At 45.5% G+C, this 23229-nt stretch overlaps 1 protein-coding gene across 3 annotated transcripts; it reads left to right on the top strand.

The window, feature by feature from the left end:
- Positions 1-797: 797 nt before the first annotated feature.
- On the top strand, positions 798-11141 carry pcdh18b (protocadherin 18b). 3 transcript variants are annotated; one of them, XM_085467344.1, is made up of 4 exons: positions 798-3537; positions 3867-3955; positions 4259-4428; positions 9724-11141. In XM_085467344.1, exons 1-4 carry the CDS (start codon positions 1036-1038, stop codon positions 10653-10655), a joined length of 3693 nt encoding a protein of 1230 aa, XP_085323470.1. In that variant the 5' UTR covers positions 798-1035; the 3' UTR covers positions 10656-11141. The 3 variants fall into 3 exon arrangements, with proteins under 3 accessions (XP_085323470.1, XP_085323472.1, XP_085323471.1); XM_085467346.1 differs by having other exon boundaries at positions 4259-4374; XM_085467345.1 differs by having other exon boundaries at positions 3900-3955.
- The last annotated feature ends 12088 nt before the right edge of the window (positions 11142-23229 follow it).

Here is a 23229-nt window from a genome sequence, read left to right on the forward strand (position 1 = left end):
GCAGATTCTGCCTCCACTGAACTCTGCAGCAACAAGAGGAGGTGGGGCTTTGTCAAGGGACACCTGTGGGGTCAGCTGGGGGGTCAGCACACTTTCAGTGATTGTGAGAATGCATTCTGAAAAGATTAGACACACAGACTGAGAGACGGACTGTCGTGTTCAGACAAACAGACTTTAGTGCTCAGTCACGTGACTACAGTGGCTAATGTGCATCCATGATACTTTGTAACTGATCAGTGTGAGACTGTCTCTCTCTCTCTCTCTCTCTCTCACACACACACACACACACACACACACACGGTGTGTTACTGCATTATAAGGACAGATTCGTAACTTTACTGTGCCCTGTCCTTATAATGATGATCTATAATGTGATCTAACGCAGCCGTGGTAAACACACTGGGTGTAACTGCTCGGCGTGTTGGCTCGTTGTTGTCCTCAAAGCCATAAGTTGGTGTTTTAGCCGCACGCGACAAAAGAGGTGGCATGCGCTGTCAATACAAGCGCGACCGTCAGTGTGCGACTGTGTTAACGGAGGCTGAGCCGAATGGATCGCGCTCCGGCCCATTGTTGTGACACACTTCTGCGGTGGGGGGAGCGGGACCCTCCCCCCGACCCGCACTCCTGTTGCTTAAAGGAGGCCATTCTGATTTAGGAGGAGGGAGGAGTGTTTGTGTGGAAAAGAGACGGGGCGGGCGCAGAGAGGGGCGCGAGAAGAAAGACTAGCGCGCGCACACATTGACTTTTCTCTCTCTCTCTCTCTCTCTCTCTCAGTCACACAGAGTGGGAGGGAGCTTCCTCAGCCACAGACACACACACTCAGAGCATATGTGGAAGTGTGACAGAGCGGTCTGCGAGGAGAGAGGCGCAGTTTGTGTGTGTTCGTCTCCCACGAAACGACTTTCTTTATTTCTTCATCTCTCTTTGTGTCTCGTGCAGTTTTCCCAGGACGAACATGTCGCACTAAGGACACTCGTGTTCTCCACTGCGTGATCTCCCCTCTGTGGAAGTCATCCCTCGGTGTGAGCGCAGAAGATGGGGGCAAAAAGGAGGCAAAGAAAAGCGACCGTTTGGTCCTCGGCTCCACTCCAGCTCGCGCTGCTGCTCGCGCTTGTGCACGGCGCCAGCGGGAAGACTCTGAAATACAAAGTTTACGAGGAGCAGAAAGTGGGCACAGTCATCGCGCGGCTGAAGGAGGACGTGTCCGCGGTTCTGCCAAAGTTACCCAGCTCCCTGAGCTTTCGCTTCCGCGTGATGCAGCTGGGCGGCACGCCGCTGCTGGCCGTGCGCGAGGACGACGGACAGATCAGCATCGGCACCAGGATCGACCGCGAGAAGCTCTGCGAGAAAAACTCCAACTGCTCCATTGAATTCGACGTGGTCACGCTGCCCACGGAGTACCTGCAGCTGTTCCACGTAGAAGTGGAAGTCCTGGACATCAACGACAACTCTCCGCACTTTGCTCGCGCCATCGTCCCCATTGAGATCTCCGAGAGCGCGTCAGTGGGGACGCGCATCCCGCTGGACGGCGCTGTGGATGCGGACGTAGGGGAGAACTCTCTTCACACGTACTCACTCACAGCCAACAACTTTTTTAAAATCGATGTGAGGACCCGGACAGACGGGGCCAAGTACGCAGAGCTGGTGGTGATGAGAGAACTGGACCGGGAGGTGCAGGCCAGTTACCAGTTGCAGCTAACGGCCTCGGATAACGGGGTGCCCCCCAAGTCTGGCTCCACTCTGCTCAAGATCAGTATTTCGGATTCCAACGACAACAGCCCGGCCTTTCACGAACAGGCTTATGCAATCAATCTGCTAGAAAACTCTCCCCTTGGGACTCTGATTATTGATTTAAACGCCACGGATCCTGACGAGGGCACTAATGGGAAAATAGTTTACTCTTTCAGCAGTCATGTCTCACCAAAGATCCTGGAGACCTTTAAGATCCACCCTGAAAACGGCCACATTACTCTGATTAAAAAGGTGGACTATGAAACCGGTGCTTCCTACGAGCTGGATGTTCAGGCTCAGGACTTGGGCCCTAATTCCATTCCTGGACTTTGCAAAATCGTGGTCAAAGTTGTGGATGTCAACGACAATAAACCAGAGATAAACATTAACCTGATGACACCTGGCAAAGAGGAGGTGGCCTACATTTCAGAGGGGGCCCCTGTGGACACGTTCATAGCTCTGGTGCGTGTTGATGACATTGATGGAGGGCTCAACGGGGAGGTGGTGTGCAGGCTGCACGGCCATGGCCACTTCAGGCTCCAGAAGACCCACGAGAAGAACTATATGATTCTCACTAATGTCTCACTGGACCGTGAGAAGAGGTCAGAGTACAGTTTGACGGTCATAGCTGAGGACAGGGGCTCCCCCAGCCTTTCCACCATCAAACACTTTACCGTCCAGGTTCTGGATGAAAATGACAATCCTCCGTGTTTTGAGAAGAGCCGCTACGAGGTCTTTAAGTCAGAGAACAACTCTCCTGGAGCCTACCTGATGACAGTGGTGGCCTCAGATCCAGATCTGGGCACCAACGGTCAGGTCACTTACACCATCATAGACACGGTGGTACAAGACAGCCCCATTTCCACCTACGTCACCATCGACCCCTCTAATGGTGCCATCTATGCACTGCGCAGCTTTGACCATGAGGATGTCAGCCGGATCGCCTTCACTGTTCAGGCACGTGATGGGGGAAACCCCGTGCAGTCGGCCAATGCCTCCATCCATCTGACTGTTTTGGATGAAAATGACAACCCGCCCATCATTCACTCCCCCTCACTCCGGAATCATACCGCTGAGCTTCCCGTGTGGAAGTATGCATCCCCGGGTCAGCTGATCACCGCCCTTAAAGTCACAGACCGTGATGCTGGTGCCAACGGAGAGGTGAGCTGCACCATCATCGGTGGCAATGAGGATGGGCTGTTTGTGATGGATGCCCGGCGCTGTGAGCTCAGAACCAATGCCAGTCTGGAGCAGGCTCCGCGGGACATAATGGAGATCAGGGTGGAAGTGCAGGACAGAGGCATCAGCCCGCTGTCCACAGGAGCCCTCCTCAGGCTCTCTGTGCAGGAGAACATGGACATTCTCCCCTCTCTGTATCCTACCGGCTCCACCCAGGCCTCACTGGATCTCTCCCTCATTGTCATCATTTCTCTGGGTGCAGTCTGTGCTCTGCTGCTCATCGTGATGCTGATGTTTGCGACGGCCCGCTGCAGCCGTGAGAAGAAAGACCCCAGACACAACTACAACTGTCGCGTGGCGGAGAACAGCTACCAGAACCACCCTAAGAAGCCCGCCAGGCAAATCCACAAGGCAGACATCACCCTGGTCCCGACCGTCAATGGAACTTTACCTGTGCGTGCACACCCGCGCTCCCCCTCCCCTTCCCCTACACCTGAGAGAGGCACGCTGGGGAGCAGGCAGAGCCATCATAGCCGCCAGTCACTGAACAGCCTCGTCACCATCTCCTCCAATCATGTGCAAGAGAACTTTGCTCTGGAGCTGGCCCACGCCACTCCTCCTGTAGAGGTGAGAGGTTTACTCATTTTCTTTAAATGTCCATGGGATTGATGTAAACCTGATTTACATGTAATACTTTGAAGTATTTATACTTACAGTACCTTTTCATTTGAAGCCGTGCACGTGGTTTGTCATGTACCGGGGTTACCTCCCGTGTTCTGTTCAGCTGTACGTGTCGTGTTTTTGTTGACCATCACAAAGTCATGCACTCCCTCAGCCCCCCCCCCCCAACATTGTCTTGTGGCCTTGCTTGTTGACTCCATTCATTTCCCCCTCTTCATTTTCCCTTTTATTTTGTCTTTTTTCCTTTCTTTTTGTTTTTTTTCTTGGCTTTGTAGCAAGTCTCACAGCTTCTGTCCATGCTTCATCAGGGCCAGTACCAGCCACGGCCAAGCTTCAGAGGCAACAAATACACCAGAAGCTACAGGTAACACATGCGTGAACGATGCTTTGTGTGCTGGCACACCTAGGCACACATGAGGAAGAGCCCTCTGAGCTCCTCCTTATGTCACAGTGCAACATTTCCACTGTTCTCAGCTCTGTTCTGGTCCAGTCGATTTTGGAGTTAAACTATATGCTCAATAACTTCACATCTGCATAATTTTATGTTAAAACCCTTCTGCAGAGCACTCTCAGTGAACCTTATTATTCATCAGTGTGGTGTCTTCATAAGCATGCTAATATTATTGGCAGTAATTCATGTATCAAATCTGCTTCTGGCTTTTTGCAGATATGCCCTGAATGAGATGGATAAGTTCAGTCTGAAGGACAGCGGACGGGGAGACAGTGAGGCCGGGGACAGCGACTACGAGCCCGGCAGGGAGTCCCCCATGGACAGGCTCCTCGGTGAGGGCTTTACTGAGATATATGCCCCTGATGGCCAGCACAGAGCACATGCAGGTACATCACAGTGCACTGCCCTCGGTAGATATGAAGCCAAGCTTCAGTCTTTATTTTGCTCAGCTTTATCCACCACTCTGATATTGTTCTTATAATAATTATATGTAGAATTGCTAAGAACTGTATCCATTAAACATGCAGATTCTTGGTTTTCTGATCTAACAGCTACAGGGATATTTATATTTTTGGTGATTTATCAGGTAATGGTGACAAGTGTTCCTGGAGGTTCACGCCAACAGCTCTAAACACAAACACTTTCAGCTTCTTTTCATATGAGATGATAAAATGTAGCAAATTATGGTAGCTGGCAGTCTGTGGCCTGCATGTTTGGTCAATTTATTTATTCAAATGAATTAAAGCAATACATCAATTTGGGAAATTCATTAGAGCATATGAGTCATCATTCACTGATGTTTCCATGGGTCACAAACTCTTTGAACGTAGCTCAAACTGGGCAACACCAGAGCTGCTTAACCTTTGCTTAGCAACCCCACCTAGAGGTCATCTGATGAGAACTGTGCTACACCCTCAATTCATTCTCTATACCACCGATACTAATAACATGCCATGTACTATACCAGTCCAGCCCTCGATGGTTGATGCTTTCTGGTTCCACTGACCACCGCCTAATTTCTCTCAACAAATCACATCATTTTTACTAAAATTTAATTAGCCAAGACCTGATTTGTGATTTAAGTGCTCATTTTCTTTCCTTTTAGGTCGTAAAGATATTAACCCTATTAAAGAGGTTTTCAAGTCAATTTTAAAAGAACGCTTGAGTTTCTCATACGTCACTGTAGTCATTTGTAGTCATGGTGTTCTCTGTGGACCACAGCTGAGAGGAACTGCCTGATGATTAAACAGACAGAGCTTCATATGAAAAACTGTGGAGCACATCGTCTTTGTCCGAGTCTCCTTTAACCTCAAGTCAAACTTTACTGTGCTGGTTTGCATATTATGGGATTTTTGACTTTGCCCCCATTCTTTAGAGTGGAGTCGGAGGTCCTTTAGATCATCCTTAAAAACTAAAATGAATTTTCCACTTTACCAAGACATGAGTCTATTTGTGGGATGCTGGGAATACTGTGGCCTATAGACAGCTGTAATAGGGCCGGGATCCTTACTGATTTCTATCACTGATTCAGTTTAGGCTCAGACAGTCAGATATTATAATTCTGATCATTTATCAGTACATGTCCATATCTTTATCTTTCATGTCAGAGCTCGTTTTGGAGAAAGAAAAAACAATAAAAAAAACCTGAAACTAAAAAAATAAGCTGCACATGTATTGACTTTGAAGGACTGTGAGTGACACTGTCATGAGGTTGTTGAGCCGTCATGTTGCTGGGCGGTCCCTCCTCTCTACAGCTGAGTTAACGAGGAAGAATGAGCACTTTGTAGTGACCATACTGACTGTGAAGTATTCTGCATGCTGGCATCACATGTGTGACAGGTTTGCATGCTAGTTGAGCAGGGTACACTCCGTCACATCCTGTAAAACTTTCACCGTGTCTTGGCTAACATCATACAGGCTGCAAGCTTCTGCAGCATCTTTTATCACGCCATCCCTCTTCTCCCAGAGCTGCTGCTTCTTCCCGGCCAGCTTCCCACACAGCCATCACTTAATACCACATTTGAGCTACATCCCAATTAAAGTCGATTCAGACGGGCAGACAATCTCATCACTAACGCCTCCTCCTTCCCTCCCACCCCTTCTTTACAGCTTTGTAGAGGAGCTCCGCTCGTTAGGCGCTCTGCTTTTTCCCACCTTCAAACCTTCATTTCCAGCCATCCAAACCAAAGCTCTTATCTTGCTCTGATGAAACGGAGGCATTTAATTGCCACAAGGCGCAGAGTTGCTATGCAATCGGCTCAGAGTTGCGCTCATGATTAAACCCTGAAGAGCACAGTTACATCTCTAGGCTCACCTTTCTCCTTATGGATGCTTAGGCCACCTCCCACTCCCGGTCCACTGCAGCATAAAGTCAGCTCTCTGTTATTATGACTCAGTGTGGAAGCCTTAACCCCCGCCCCCTTGGATGTAACACAGAGCTTTGTTTCTTGCTTGTCTAGATGGAGAAGACAGGTTCTCTGTTTTTCACAGCTAATACACAGCTGTAGTACAGAGCCATCAGTAAAGCAGTACTTGCACATTTTACTCAATATTCACCTTTATTTAACACTTGTACTGCCTTTAAGCTCTTGTACATGAGTAACCCTGCTGGCTTACTTCTAATAGACCTCTGTGTAGCGCTGCTGATCAGCCTGATCACGTCTTTATATTTAGCACGAATACTGAGTAAACAGTGTCATTACATACAGGCAGGGAGACCTATTCAGGCACATGTAACAGTAATAGATTACTCCTCCAGGTTTAGATATCAGCCTGGGGACGTTCCTCAGGGGCCGATGACTGGAACTTTGTCTTAAATACGAAGGCATTAGTACAACGCAGTGTTTTCAAAGCTTGACTGGATGTCTCCTTTCCACTCTGACTCTTCTCCTTTGGTCTGTGCCTGCTTCACACAAAGCCAGAGTGCTCCTGTAAATCGTAGGCGTCAGTCCGATCACCGACGTTCACTGATCGTGCGTCCTCCTCTTAGCAGGAATAGAAGCTGAATTGGTTTACTGATCAAATCCAGTCTCTGAAGTAAACACACAGCGAACCATGTTGTCCTCAGTCCTCTCTGAAAAGTAAATCCCAGTTAGTCAGGAGGCTCTCATTTAACCTCCCAGGACCTGCGTCCACATATGTGGACATCACATTTTAGGTTGTCTAGACCAAAATACTAAATTTTGCTCTACAAGAGCCTGATATCCAGTTAAAAGGACATTATACTGCCATGGTTCTGTTGAAATTTAAAACGAATGTCCTCATATGTGAATCTCATTTTTGTCAAAAACAAAATCAGGTAAAAAAATTCTTTATTTTTACATTCATCAGCCCAAATAGCAAAGAGGAATTAAACGTGCATGGCATGAAAGCGTTTGGGTCTTAGGAGGTTAATGTTTGTTTGACGTGGATTTTTGTTCCTTTTCTGTTTTCACACACCAGTCGCTCGGGTTAAATCTTTCATTTTTAGCCTTTCATCAGCGAGGTAGCCAATCTGCTTCTGCCCCCGCACTGTTTTCATCCTTCCACTGCACCCAAATGCACTTTTCATCCGCTCTAAGATGTATTATAAATGTTCCTTTCATGTTAATGAGGGGATAATGAAGTCCCTCAACAGCGTCACTGAAAAGCACCGCAGTCCTTTAATGAAGGCTTTAAGTTGGCATATTTGATTTGTCTAATTTATTCTTCAGAGATTTTCTATTTGAAGATTTAATATTGAAAAGAGTGACTTGAAAGGGAAAAATGCAGGGCTTTTAAAGGAGGAGTTATTTTGAATGGGTAATAGGCATTGATCGGCCCGGCTGAATCGTCTCTCTGTGGTGAAGTCGTTGGACGTGTTAAGGTTCAAAATTGAGGAAGGAGAGTACAAACCACCCATGGTCCAGAAGCTCTTGGTCAAACAATGATTTTAATGACTACACACGTGTGGGAAGACACTCTGTACGCAGACAGCAAGTGGTCTTCGACTTACTAAAGCACAAACAATTATTTTATAACATCAGGGCTTGATTTACTGACGCCCCTTCATGCGTCACAGACAGGATATATACATACGTCAATATCAAAACAACCATGACTTTTAACACAGAAGATCATCTTCTATTTTCATGGCCGATTCCTCCGGTCAACCTTTCAATTCCTCTTTCTTGCCGAGAAGACAAGGACGGTTCCTCTTTTACCGAGACATGACTAATCTCTCTCTCCTCTAAATAAATCTAACTCATGTGTGTGTGTGTGTGTCACGACCTCACATGCTCTCTGTGTCACCTCTTCACCTACTAACTGTCTGTGTCTCGTCCTCAAATGCTCTTTCTCAATTCACCTGTTGCACTTCTGACCTTTTACCAGACCAGAGGCTCACTGAGACTATATGTATGTCTTCTACTAAATAAATGTTTTAATCAAGAACCCCTACTAAAAGCTTAATACAAGAATATGAACATATAAAAGATATTAAAATGAACTGTTGTGTAAGCATGTACTGCAATTCCTTCTATGTTCTAGTTTTCCCTCAGCATGGATCATCTAGACACTCTCACTAGGTGAAGCTTTAGACCATTAATGAACCTGAACATCAACTCAAATAAGCACAGATATGCAATATGTATAAAATAGTCATAACTGCACCTGGAATACAAAGTTAATTTAATACCTGTATGCATAAAACCTTAAAGCCTTCTTAAAGCTATCTGTTACATTGTTAAAGCAATGATCATACTGCAGATTATATTATTAATGCAATGGTAATAATGATGATTATTTAACAATAGCAGTAAAATAATTTCCCTGCTCCACAGACGATAGACGGCAGAGCTCCTGCAAAGAGCCTCTCAGACTAATTAGGGCAGATTTCCAGAGACAGCCAAGCATGAAAAGAAAGAAACACCTGAGGACGGGCAGGCAAATGTTAGCTGGATGGAGACTTCTTCATTTCTGCCTGTTTACAGTATAAAATATGGACATACACAGGACATTATGGGATGCTTTTGAAAGTAGTTTGAAGTCATTTTTTCCTATTATGTTTGAAATTGTAAATATCACCAGTAGGCCCGTAGGTATGCACTTATTTTCTTGTGCATTGTGTATATTCATACAGTCATGTGGAAGAGAATGTTTCTACAAGAATCTATGACCTCATTTATGGCAGCGGTCCCAAACCCCCGGGCCGTGGACCGGTACCGGGCCGTGAGTCGTTTGGTGTTAATTCAATAGCAGGTAGAGCCATCCTTAGTAGCAAGTCAGTTTGATTTACATAGCATCAAATGACAACAACAGTCACTTCAAAGCACTTTATCTCATAATGTAAAGACCCGACAATAATCCTGAGAAACCCACCTGTGAGCAAACATGAAGGCCACACCTGTTCAGTCTTCTAATAGATGGTAGCTTAACACACGGCTAAATGGTTTAGACGGTGGTCACATTCGCTGATGATCAGTTTGATGAACAGTGAAAGAGAGAGGCTCTCCCACCAGTTCTGTGGAGAACCTTTTCAGTGTCCTGAGTGTACTATCAGGATTGAAACAAACCCATGTTCTGTGAGTTTTACTTTCCTGTTTAGGTTTTAGTAAAAGGTTTATCTTTAAATGACTCAAAACACAAGCAGGTTTAGTTTTGTATAGAGTGACCATATGGCTGCAGCTCACTCATGATTACTCATGCTTCTGTCTTCTCTGCAGCCATGAGGCTTTGCACAGACGAGTGCCGCGTTCTGGGTCACTCTGATCAGTGTTGGATGCCACCCCTGGCCTCCCCAGCCTCCTCTGACTACCGCAGCAATCTCTACATCCCCGGGGAAGAAGCCCGCCAAGCCAGTGACGTGTCTCAAGAAAAGACCCCGCAGCCCTGCACTGATACCGGCTCCGCCCGGAACCAGAGCTTCTCCACCTTTGGCAAGGACCTCGTTGGGGAGGACGGTGAAGACGAAGGGGGAGAAGGTGCCGGCAGCAACGAGGCCGCAGACGAAGACCTGTGTGGGACCACGTCTTTGCTTTCAGAGATGAGCAGCGTGTTTCAGAGGTTAATACCCCAGGGCCTGGACTCATATGTCCAGGTCAGTGAAAACCAGAAGGGGACTAGCCTGAGTGGGATGGGCGTACCGATGACTGGATCTTTAGATCGCAGGAGGGGTCATTTGCCCGGCAAGCCCAGCCCCTCTGTACACCAACAGGGAGTGGCAGCCTGGGCTGCTAACACTCACTTCCAGAACCCAGGTAGCAGCATAGGCCCATCTGGCCACCACCAGGGCGGTAGCTACCACACGCTGAAACCAAGCACCAAGCTCAGCTCACAGAGCAGCAGCCACAAGGGCTCACAGGCGCCCAAAAACAGCCCCCAGAACAAGCCCCACAGCAGCCCTCTGCTTACAGCGCTGGTCAGCCCCACGCTGGTGCAGCCTCCCCCGGTGCCGGTGTCGGCGCCGCTCCCTGGGCCTTCCTCCAAGTGGCTGCCAGCCATGGAGGAGATCCCAGAGAACTACGAGGAGGACGATTTTGACTCGGTGCTCGGTCACCTTCAGGGCAAACGTAGCGATAGCCGGCATGAATTGGTGGACGCCAGTGATTTGGTGGCTGAGATCAACAAACTGTTACAGGATGTTCGGCAGAGCTAGACTTCCTGTTTATTCCCCGCCCCCTCAGTGCAGAATGAAGGTGAGGGTGTGTTGGTGGCAAAAAAGACCGAAAAGGAAATAACAAAGAAAAAAACAAGACCTGCAAGTGTCGTTAAAGTTGTGTTTCAGTTTTAATAATTGTGTTTTGTGAATGCTAAATATCCAAAAAAAAAGGTACACAATGTGACTGTATTTATCTTTGTATTTTGAAAATACATTTGTATACTTATATTTATAAAAAATGTATATAATTGTAATCAGAAGTCTATTTTTATATTTTAAATGCATGTTGAGTACACGTTGAATCAAGACTTTGACATGCGATTGACATTCGACATATTTAAATGGCTCTTTTGTATTGTGATTATTTTTTATTTGTCACTATAATATGTATTCATTAATATAATACTGAGTTAATAGACACTTGTGTTTGTGGATTATTGGTGCAGGGGATTGAAAAACAAATAAAATAATGCACAAACCCGACCGAGGTGTCTGGGTCACATTTTCTGTTGCACAGCAGGAATTTTTAGAGCTCCGCTTTCTTCCCAGGAAGATGAGGATGAGCGGAAATGGAACGGCTGCAGTCGACTGGATCAACCAAACATGCTGATAGAAAACAATGAAATCCACTTTACTGTCATTCCTTTCAATATGAGACGTATTTCAGACTAGATTTGATTTGCTGTAAACGTCCTTCTGTCAGGATTATTTATCAGTGCAGATGACGACCCGGGTGATCTGCAAACAACCCTTGTACACAACATATTCATTTTCCTTTACATGACAACACAACCTCTAATATATAGAGTACTGTTCAATAATTTAATCTTACCTGTATTATATTTGAAACAGACTTCTGTGGGGTCCATGTGGATGCTGAGGTCACGTGAGTTGTGTCAAACATTTAGCTGTATTACCACCATCTGCTTGGTTCAAGACTTTGTACACACCACACGTTAGCTACAGCTATAATTCACCCTCCAAATTCTATTTGCAATCCTTTCTTCTTTCATTCTTTAACCAAACAATGCTGACCCATCAATCGAATGGCAGTACAAATCAGCATGCTTAATTGTTTAAATGAATACATTTTTTCTTATCTATGTACAGTCACGTCAAGGTGCTTTATACTGTAAACATCCTACAACCTTAGAGTGACACTTCAGCAATCAAACAACAAGTAGTTGGCAACAGAAGGAAGGAAAAACTCCCTGAGCAGAACCAGACTCTGGGAGGGGTGAACATCTCACCCTGGTTGGGGGTGAGGAGAGGAAGAGAGGACAGACATGCTGTGGAAGAGAGGCAGAGATTATTAATAACCCACGATTAAATTCAGAGAGGTCTGTTAACACATAGTGAGCAAAGAAGAAACATTTGTATGCTGACTTCTACTGATGGTGCCTAAGGGAAGCATGTATAATTTAAACAGAACTGGTCCTAGCACTGAACCCTGTGGAACTCCATAATTAACCTCAGTGTGTGAAGAGGACTCTCCATTTACATGCACAAACTGGAGTCTATTAGATAGATATGATACAAACCACTGCAGTGCAGTACCTGTAATACCTACAGCATGTTCTAATCGCTCTAATAGGATATTATGGTCGACAGTATCGAACGCTGCACTGAGGTCTAGCAGGACAAGCACAGAGATGAGTCCACTGTCAGAGGCCATAAGAAGATCATTTGTAACCTTCACTAAAGCTGTTTCTGTGCTGTGATGAGCTCCGAAACCTGACTGAAACTCTTCAAATAAGCCATTCCTCTGCAGATGATCTGTTAGCTGATTATAGTAGAGAGTAGTTTTTTTTTTTTGTTTTTTTTTTGCGCCTGTCCCGTTTGGCTCTTTTGCATCAGAATTGTTGTCTAAAGGCAAAGAAAGATGCCCAACGGATTTACTTTACCAAATTGACCATCCCAGCCTTGCCGTAATGGTCCATTTGATTCACCTTTTATTGTTTATTTTATTTTCACTTACTGAATACGGGACAGACTTGACTGGGGGAAAGAAGGGGAGAAAGAAAGAGGGAAAGAGAAACAGCTGAGAAGAGGGACGGGGGAGAAGGGCAAAATACAAAAACCAACAGAACGGGCAGAGAAAAAAAAATGCATATATCAATCACCTGGATCACCTGCTGAGAAAGAAAAAAGAAAACAAGCAGAAGAGAACAAGAGTAATAGAATAAACAACATCACAATGATATATGGGAATATGACAGTAAATACTAAATATTAAACATTATTGTGCAGCACATAAGATCAACAGAACACAGTGTGCTTTGAGGTAGGAGCCAAAAAGGGTGTAGTTTGTGGGTGTGATCACCCGTGTGTACACCTGTGAGCATGGACGCGCTTGTTTTTAAAAGGTTCCTTCATGTAATGATCTGCTAGAGGGTGTGGGGGGGCCACAGCCCCGTCCTCCAGGGCATGAAGCAGGTATGGAGGAGATCAAAACTCCAGACATCCAGAGGCCCCCAGAACACAAGAGACCAAGGAAGACCAATAGAGGGGCAGCCACGCCACTGTCCCAGAAAGAGCTGAGGAGAGTCCCAGATGAGGGCTCACTCAGCAGCCACGGAGCAGAAGCCAGGGGGGGTTGCAGTGACGCGCCCGTGAGCTCCGCCAGCAGCCAGCCGTGCCTGAGTGACCGAGCCCCAGGCCGAGAGGCCGGGGGCACCCCACCTCCGAAGTGGCCCGAGCGAGCCCCAGGCTCCAGGCCCCGATAAGCGGCCGCCAAGGAGTGAGCCGGTGTGTACCTGGACGCCCATCCCCGGACACAAAGAACCACCAACGCACCGATGTCTGAGGGAGTTACTGAGGGTGTTACCCTTTTGCCTGCGGTGGGGGGAGGCAGACCGCCCCGACTCCACAGCAGCAGGGAGGCCCCACACTCCAGACCGCAGTCGGACGGCCAACTCCTCCTCCTAGCCCCCCCGCTCCAGCAGGTCGCAGAGAATGGGGGTGAGAGAAGACTCCAAGTAGAGAGTAGTTTTATAGCAGCTAAGACCGCTGGGTCTAGAGATGGCTTTATAAGTAACAGTTTAACTACAGTCTAAAAGGGATGCTGACTTTTTGTCACCCTGGTGCTGACGAGAAACTAGGATTGTTGTTTCATCTGTCCATGCTTTCGTAGTTATAACACGGAGTCCTCTCTGATTGGTTCCCTTCTTTTAACCCTCTCAGGCTCAAATTAAACTTTTTGTTGCTAATGCACAACCAAGTCCTGCAGTGGTAGCCTACTTCTGAGTAAAAAAACCTCATAAAATATGTATCCTCCCACCACAACTCTTCATATTCATGAAGCAGATGTGAGGAAGCAGTTTAAGAACCTGAATGCTCGAAAAGCTCCCGGCCCAGACGGTGTGTCTCCTGCCACCCTCAGACACTGTGCAAACGAGCTGGCCCCAGTGTTTTCTGGCATTTTCAACTCCTCACTGCAGGCATGTCATGTGCCTGCCTGCTTCAAGTCCTCCACCATAATCCCTGTCCCCAAGAAACCTAGGATCACTGGACTAAATGACTACAGACCCGTGGCTCTGACATCTGTGGTCATGAAGTCATTTGAGCGCCTAGTTCTCTCCCATCTCAAGACCCTCACGGCCCCCCTCCTGGACCCCCTGCAGTTTGCATACAGAGCCAACAGGTCTGTAGATGACGCCATCAACATGGCCCTACACTTCATCCTGCAGCATCTGGACTCCCCAGGAACCTACGCCAGGATCCTGTTTGTGGACTTCAGCTCTGCCTTCAACACCATCCTTCCAGACCATCTCCGAGGCAAGCTTTCCCAGATGAATGTGCCTGATCCCATCTGCCGGTGGATCACTGACTTCCTGACGGACAGGAAGCAGCATGTGAGGCTGGGAAAGAATGTCTCGGACTCCCGGACCATCAGCACCGGCTCCCCTCAGGGCTGTGTTCTTTCTCCTCTGCTCTTCTCCCTGTACACCAACTGCTGCACCTCCACCCACCAGTCTGTCAAGCTAATCAAGTTTGCAGATGACACCACCGTTATCGGACTCATCTCGGACGGGGATGAGTCTGCCTACAGGAGGGAGGTTGAACGTCTGGTGTCCTGGTGCAGCCACAACAACCTGGTGCTGAATGCCCAGAAGACAGTGGAGATTATTGTGGACTTCAGGAAGCACACAGCCCCACTCCCCCCCATCATCCTGACTGACACCCCCATCACCTCTGTGGACTCATTCCGCTTCCTGGGTACCACCATCACCCAGGACCTGAAGTGGGAGCCCACCATCACCTCCGTCATTAAGAAAGCCCAGCAGAGGATGTACTTCCTGAGGCAGCTGAAGAAATTCAACCTGCCAACACGGACGATGATGCAGTTCTACACCGCAATCATCGAGTCCATCCTCACCTCCTCCATCACCGTGTGGTACGCTGGAGCCACTATCAGGGACAAACAGAGACTGCAGCGTGTTGTGCGCTCTGCTGAGAAGGTGATTGGCTGCAGACTCCCATCTCTGCAGGACCTGTACACCTCCAGGACACTGCGGCGTGCAGCTCGGATCTCAGCTGACCCTTCTCACCCTGGACACAGTCTGTTTGACCTGCTCCCCTCAGGCAGGAGGCTCCGGTCCATTCGCACCAGAACCTCTCGCCAACAGTTTCTTCCCCTCTGCTGTCGGACACATGAACAATAACCGTATGACTGTTCCCACCACTAACACATGACCCTACGCTGTGTTCACTGCATCATTCCGTGTTTGGCACTGATCACCACCTGCACTCATGTATATATCTATCCACTTAGCACTTTTAATTCTTATTCTTATTTTTATATTTTTATGACAGTATGTTTGTACTGAAGCACCGCAGCAATTTCCTAATGTTGTAAACCTGCTCAACATTTGGCAATAAAACCCTTTCTGATTCTGATTCTGATTCTGATTCTATGTGGGGTAATCAGGTTGTTAGTCTGTCACTTGTCTGATGAGCCAGCTAGTTGTGCTCTGTATGCTAGGTTGGTTATTTTGAGTTTGTTTCATGTGTCAAGTTCATAACTTCAGTTTATAGGCAGCAGATTTGTTGGCAGACTTCAGAACTAACTCATTTTTACTCTTCCTCGTTCAGCTTTTGTGTAACCTTGACTTGTCTGAGTAAAACCAAGCAGACCTCTACTTTTCTTTTAATTCTTGCCCTTATCTCACTCCACTCCTTACCCAAGTTTTTGTGTTTCAAACATTTTCTTAAAAAATGTTATGTTAATAAAGCTAACAGCCGGTCTTCATGAGGACACAGCATCAGAAACGCTGGTATGTATGTATGTATCTCACCTCTGCAGTGGAGCGTCGTCAAATACCAGCAGAACAAATGCACACGCAGCAGTGCATTATCATTTTATTAGTATGGATTATGGAGTATTTCAGGTACTAGTTAGCAATTATTTTTTGCTCACATGGCATCAACATCAGCTGATAATCAGTGAAAGAATGAGCTTCAGTCTTAGTGATTAGAAAAATCATACACAACATGTCAGCACAGTGACAAAGCACACATTCTAAAGGCTCTGAACACAGAGAATACACTGAAAATGGATTTCATGAAGGGTAAAGCCACCTGCTCTCCTCAGTTACTGATCCTAGCATCAGGAAACTTCGCTTTTTATTATTCATATTAGAAGCATTTCTGCTAATAAAATGTCTGGAAGCATTTAGGATTAATTTAGTCTGAGCTCAGAGAAACAGAGAAGCCCGTCTGTCATCAGTCTCAGAGCCACTCGAGTTCACAACAAAAAGAGACCGAGCTTAGATGTGGTGGCAGGCAGAAATGTGCTGGAGACGCACGTGGAACTAGGTGCTGCTAAACCCCCCAAATGGTTGAATTTTCATGGGGGGGGGGGGTAGATTACAGACACCTCCCTCCCCTCTGCCTTGACAACTAGACAATGGGTGACACCTAGAGGTTCACCGTGTGCACTGTAGGCTCCAGCTCTTACCACATTACTGCAGCTAACCACAGCAGTAATGAGCCCTGATATGGAAGGCAACCACACAGAGCCCCCTGGAGGAGAAATGGCCACACTGCAGCTTTTACAGCATGTATCTGTAAGGAAAACCAGGTTGCAGCCCAACACAGCATCAGAACATAAAAAAGGAAAACATTATATATGATTAGTAAGGAGGCCATAAATCAGCAAACGTGGATTCAAACTACAAAGAGCCTCAAGTTATGTTTCATTGTGTTTGCTGACAAATGACTGCAAAAAGGGTCCAATAAGAAGATCGTGTATTTAAAGCCAGCAGTCAGCCGAAGCCTTCCTGTACACCGTGTGCATGTTCTCCCTCTGAGTCCTCTCTGAGTACTGCAGCTACCTGTGTGAATGCATATCTGCCTCTCTGTGTTAGCCTTGCAACAGCACGACAGCCCGTTGTTGTACCCTGCTGTGCCCTGCCTCTCACCCTATGACTGCTGGATAGGCTCCAAGAAAGACAATAACAACACCATGAGTCATGGATTGACCTCCCTGGAGCCCAGACCTCAGCATTATTGAAGCAGCGTGGAATCACCCGGACAGAGAAGAAAACAAAAAGCAGAAACATCTAACAAAGAGCTTTAAATGTCCTTTTAGAAGCCGGTAAAAGAATTGAGACAAGATTGGAGTCAGGAGTTCAGACTGTGCCGGACAACAAAGCTGCTCACACCAAATATTCACTTTCAAACTCTTTATAATATATAAGGAAACTGAATAAGAATGATACTAGCTGTGTTTCTGTGCATGTTTACATATTTCAGTAAATCTTGGACCGATTTGTTATAGCAGCATATAAAAGATATGGGCAGGCTCAAAACCTTTACATAGTATTATATATATATATTATCACACGAGCAGTGGCTCCTGACCTTTTTTTCATCAGATGAAGAACTACCCAGCCCAGGGTGGTCTCCCTCTACCCACGCTCACAGGAGTGCAAAGACGTCTGGCACATTAAAAGCAGCTCTTAAGTGAGAGCTGATTCTAACAATCACCATGAGCTTCTCTTCTTTGAGGACAGTGAATGTGGTTTTCTCTAGGGGCTCCTCTTTCCTCTCCACACTCAAACAGACACAGGCATGTTGGTAATTCTACATTCTGCACAGTTGTGGCTGTAGAGTATGTGATCTACTAATCACAAGGTGGGTATTCATGGGCAATATGCTAACTCCAAGTTGCTCTTCGATGCATCTATCAGAGTATGAATGTACGTATATGAATGTTACCTACAAAGCACAGGAAAACCTTAGAAATGCTTGTATGAATGGATGTGAATGGGTGAATGATGCAAGTTGTGTAAAGCCCTTTGAGCACTCAGTAGAAAAGCGCTTTATAAGAACCAGTCCATTTACCATTTTAGTTCTCAGTCACAGGGAAAGTGATCTTACATACTACTCCTCATAATAATACTACCCATTTGTTATCTGTTATCATCTAACAGTCCATTTCTACAAGCATTTCTAAGGTTTTCCTGTGCTTTGTAGGTAACAAGCAGACACTCAAGTGTGGTACAAAGACAGAGGGGAAAGGACTCTGAAAATACAATCACAGAAAAAGTCCATACACAGAAACAACAAGAGAGCAAAACAGAAACTCAGACTTATTAACTAACAGTTCAGGACTGAAAACGGCAACAGTTACTGTTACAGTGACAAACTAACTACAAACACTGCCATTCATCAATCCATCCAGTCCATCTACGCTGTATAGAGCGCTTTGAGTACTCTGGGAGAGTAGAAAAGTAGTCCATTTACCACTGCAACGGACATATCTGACAAATAAGAGACAATCAGCAGTTGCTCAGCACTAATCTGAGATGCGGTTTATTTGCGGTTCCCCTCACATGTGCACGAGTTACAGAACCATAAGCAGCCTGTGAGGCTAAGAGTGAAAACTTATGATAATAGCTCTGTGCTGAACTACTACAAAGGCGTACAGTTAGGTGGTTAGGTCTGAAGACAATGACAGTTTTTTGTTGAGTTTTGTATCCGTGCCCCACACCAGTGGATTCTACATAACAGAATCTAATTGTGATTAAAGAGCAGACTTTGAGCTTTAATTTAAGGGATTAAACAAAGTTAGTGCACAAAGTGTTTAGAAACTACAGCCATTTTTATGTAAACCCATTTTAGGAAGTGTTTCTAATACTTGGAAGTGCTTTGGTGTCACTGACTGCCTCAAACAAACTCTAAATGCTGTGTTTCTAATTAAATCACGAGGTCATTAAACTGCTTGTTCCCTGAAAATAGGAACTGTGTGTAAAAATGATTGTAAATCCTAAAATGTTGATGCTTTACCTGAAGGTAAAGGTAAAAGTCTGCACTCCAATCTCACACTGATTGTTTGGTTTAAACCCAGTGGAAAGATTTGTCAGTATCCAAAAATGTACCCATTGATTGAGTGGAAGAAAAAGGGAGGTTATAGAAAAGCCTGCAGCAGCCAGCACGAGTCGTGCACGGTGCAAGGACGAGCACCATAGAGGAGGACGCCAGCTCTGCTGTCTGCAGTGTTAGCAGTGGATAAAGACACAGTGCGGTTGTTTGTCAATGAAAAAGCAGGTACTTAGTGTGTGATGTAGGCCTTTTAAGCAAACGTGTTGACCAGACCCGAAACACCACAGAATGACTGCCAGTGAGAATGAACTTCAGCCTTGTTGTTGAGTGATGTTCGGTTTACTCTCCATACCGATCCATTTTTCAACTTTAACTTTCCCACACACAACAGGTTTGTCTCTTACTTTGGTCTTCGGTTGCAGGTCTGTTCTCACTCCCACATTTGTGATAACTGCAAGTAATCACATACTTGTTTTACATATTTTCAGTAACTGCCAACTGCTTGACTGCATGTGTGTGAAAAAATATCTGTACTGTCTTCTCACTTACATGAGTCAACACATTATGGCCACTCATAAGTGATAATGTTCTAACAATACTCACTTCATAGTCTGGGATACATCGGATGGAAAGTAAACAGCTCTTTTTTCTTGTTAAGTTTTAGTGTTATCAGCCACTTTGATAAGGTCACATGGTCGGGGCTGGTGGGAGTGGCCAGGGAAAGAAAGGTGTGCAGGGATGCTCGTGACACTGGTCCATGGAGGGCATCCATGGTGCTGTGGGCTTAGGCTGCATTTAGCCATGGTGCTAAACAGTTCTTTGTGTCTTACAAACACGTCTGTTTATGTATTGATAGTATTAAAGGAACAGAACGGCCACTTATCTAGGTTACTGCAATGAGTATGTTGTTGAAGAGGCTTTGGAAGAAAAACACTGTTGATATAACTCCTACATTACAATAATGTTATTGTGGATCGCTGCTCTGCTTCCCTTTTCTTTCCACCGCTCACAAGGCTGCCTTTTGTTGTCAAGACAATATGCTCCTGTTTGTATCACAGCAACACCACAACATGTTTTTCACTTGGATTACGGCTGCGACAATAGCTGCTTTATCTGTGGGTTTGTCTTTTCTGTGTGTGCAGGAAATGTAGCAGCACTGTAATGTGAAGGAGCACTTATACACACACACACACACACACACACACACACACACACACACACACACACACACACACACACACACACACAGGGTTAGATAATGGACCATCAGCTAAATAATAACAGCAGAGTGGTATCTGTGTGTGTCTTTATCTCTTTGTGTCTCCACTTTGAACACTTTTGATTTCTCGATTTTTTGTGAAACACATTTTGTGTAATGATGTGTGTGTGTGTGACTGTGGGTAGTATCTGCCCAGTAAATATCTGTCTGATACATCCAAACAGTGTTGAAAGTGTGTGTGTGTTTTAGGACTCGATAAGCTAGTGTAATCTCTGTGTATGCAGCATGAGCACCTTGTTGGGTTGCGGCCTGTGAACGGTGGGTGGGGGGCAGGCTCATCATCAATGTTGGATAACACCTCCCACCCACTCCATGACATGTTGGTCAGTCACAGGAGCTCGTTCAGTGAGAGACTGAGATTACCGAAAAGCACCACTGAACGACACAGGAAATCATTCCTGCCTGTGGCCATCTCCCTGTACAACGCATCCACTTAACACACTGTTTGCTGCTACAGCTACACATGTTTCTTTTCCAACTATTTATTTATAAGTGACTTATGTATGTATGTATGTATATATATGTATATATTGTACTATTCTTAGTTAGCGTATTGTCTGTCTTGTCTTAATGTTGGTTTAAAATGGAGCACTGTAACAAAAAATAATTTCCCCCAGGGATCAATAAAGTATTCTGATTCTGATTATGATTCTGATTCTGATTCTGCTCAAACTGAGCGTGTTTATTGCATACATTTTCAGTAAGCTATTAAAATGTAAGCTTTACAGACATGCATGTTTGGGCATAAAGGGACATTTCACTGATACTATACATGAGACAACTGAAAGACACAGTATATGTAGTTCCACTGGTCCTGTGGGAGTGTGACACAGTTACAGAACAGCCATGCCTCTGGCACACAGACGTATGGCGACCAGCAGCTTTCCTGAGCTCTGTCTGCATCAGTGTCAGAAACAGTGATGAGACTAAAACAACACGACCAGCTGCAAAAGCTTTTCCACATCACTGGCCACAGGGATGTGTTGCATGGTTGAGAAGTTCAATCAATGTGCATTCTACAGTTTGTCAAACATAAAATCACTTTTTAAATTTACTCACACTCGACTTCACAAATCTTCATTAGTTCCATTTAGCACTCACAGCAGGCTCAGCCTGCCCGTCTGCTACTTACTATTAAAACTGGAGAGGCGAAGGCATTATCAGTGCACACCGAGTCTTCAGGTCACTTCAGTTTAATTTCTCATATGGATCAATCCCAGCCACAGTCCAGGCTGCACACCATCACAGGGTGACTGGGAACAATCCTCTGTGATCCACAGTGGAGACAGAAGCATCCTTTTTGTTTCCTCGCCACTGTGGGATTTTCAGCTTACCGACCAACATCTTCAGTCTCACTCACTCATGATTAAATTGGTCCTCTATACTGTATTTTCATATAAGAGCGAATGAATAAGAAATGTGCACATTATTGCCACTGGTTAGTTTGGCACTACTCCAAGGTTTAGTGCGGTGTGGTAAAATGCAGATCACATGCAGACACACTTTCTGTACAGATGTTGAATCTATTGTTGACAGTTGCATCTTCTTCCCTGTGTGTCTCATCCTCTTCATTATCCTCCACGTCTTCCTCACATCCATCTCTGCCTCAGCCTCTCTCCATCTCTCACGCATTTCCTGATAGATGTGAATTTGTGTCACATCAGTTAACACTGTAACGTACTGAATGTGGCAAATTAGTGTGAAGATGGAATGGCAAAAATCCACTGGTGGGAGTGGAAGCTTCTGCAGCTGATCTGCTCATAAGGTGCTAATTTATCAGATATATGGACAAGATACAGCCAGTTCATTTCGATAATGACCTGCATTCTACCTACATTAGCACAAATCAGCAAAACAAAAGGTCAGGGACATGTGTCAGAGGTGCTCTCTGAGAAGGGAAACCTTCTAAAATAGGAAGAGCAGGAGTCAAGGCAGGAGAAAATATACCAATTAAGTTTCTAAAATATAATTAATTTAAAATACCCTGGACAGGGACAACATGGATTTAAATATATAAAACAGCCCAAGTAAAAGTTGCAGTGGCCTCAGCCGATGATCTAAAACTACTAAAAGTCCAATAAAAAGTCCAAGTGGGCAGCGCCCTCAGACATCCTCACTGCCACTTCACTCCAGCGTCTACTGAAGAAAAAGGAGGACAGTCACCCTTAGAATAAAATAGAATTCAACTTTATTGTCCTTGCACATGCACAGGTACAAGGCAACGAAATGCAGTTTGCATCCATCCAGAGGTGCTTTAGCCATGATATAGATATATTACAATATATATTAGCAATAATATAGATATGTGAGTATATTACAGAAATGGGTCTATTATGGTATGTTACAATGTACACGGTATGAAGTATGTTATGAATATGCTATAACTATAAGTATGTACAGGCTGTAGTGAGTACAAGCTATGAACAGGATATAAATATGAAATAAATAACTTTACAGAATCTGAGATATACAGCTATACAGAAATGGGAACTATGCAAGTTGTAAACAGTTGTAGGATTAAAAATTATCGTATGTACAGAATGATTATTTACACAGAGCTATACAGTAGTGCAGTTAAGATAAGTGAGGGTGTAGATAGTTTCTACAGAGGTATATAAAGTGCTAGTGGTTGTGAGTGGTGGTTCACTCCATGTTATTATTGTGTGTTTGAGGGTACAGTTGTCCATTGTGTGTATGTGTATGTTCAGTCCATGTGTTAACGTGGGTCAGATGTCAGGAGGCAGAGTTCAGGAGTCTGACAGCTGTGGGGAAGAAGCTGTTCCGGTACCTGGTGGTCTTAGTCCGGAGGCTCCTGTAGCGCCTCCCAGAGGGCAGGAGGGTGAAGAGTCCATGTGATGGGTGACTGGGGTCTTTGATGATTTTCCCAGCCCTTTTCAGACACCGCTTCCTGTAGATGTCTTTTATGGCAGGAAGTGGTGCTCCGGCGATGCGCTGGGCAGTTTT

This window comes from Copadichromis virginalis, linkage group LG2 (genome assembly GCF_057382275.1).
Source record: "Copadichromis virginalis isolate Kocher_CV1m ecotype Utaka linkage group LG2, C_Virginalis_male_GT1.1, whole genome shotgun sequence".
NCBI classification, from domain to species: Eukaryota; Metazoa; Chordata; class Actinopteri; order Cichliformes; family Cichlidae; genus Copadichromis; species Copadichromis virginalis.

Bases quoted from the DNA above. Each gene is read 5' to 3' on its own strand.
- pcdh18b (XM_085467344.1), top strand. From the start codon at position 1,036: ATGGGGGCAAAAAGGAGGCAAAGAAAAGCGACCGTTTGGTCCTCGGCT. The intron at 3,538-3,866 runs GTGAGAGGTTTA...TTGGCTTTGTAG, and splicing joins ACGCCACTCCTCCTGTAGAG to CAAGTCTCACAGCTTCTGTC. The intron at 4,429-9,723 runs GTACATCACAGT...TCTTCTCTGCAG, and splicing joins CCAGCACAGAGCACATGCAG to CCATGAGGCTTTGCACAGAC.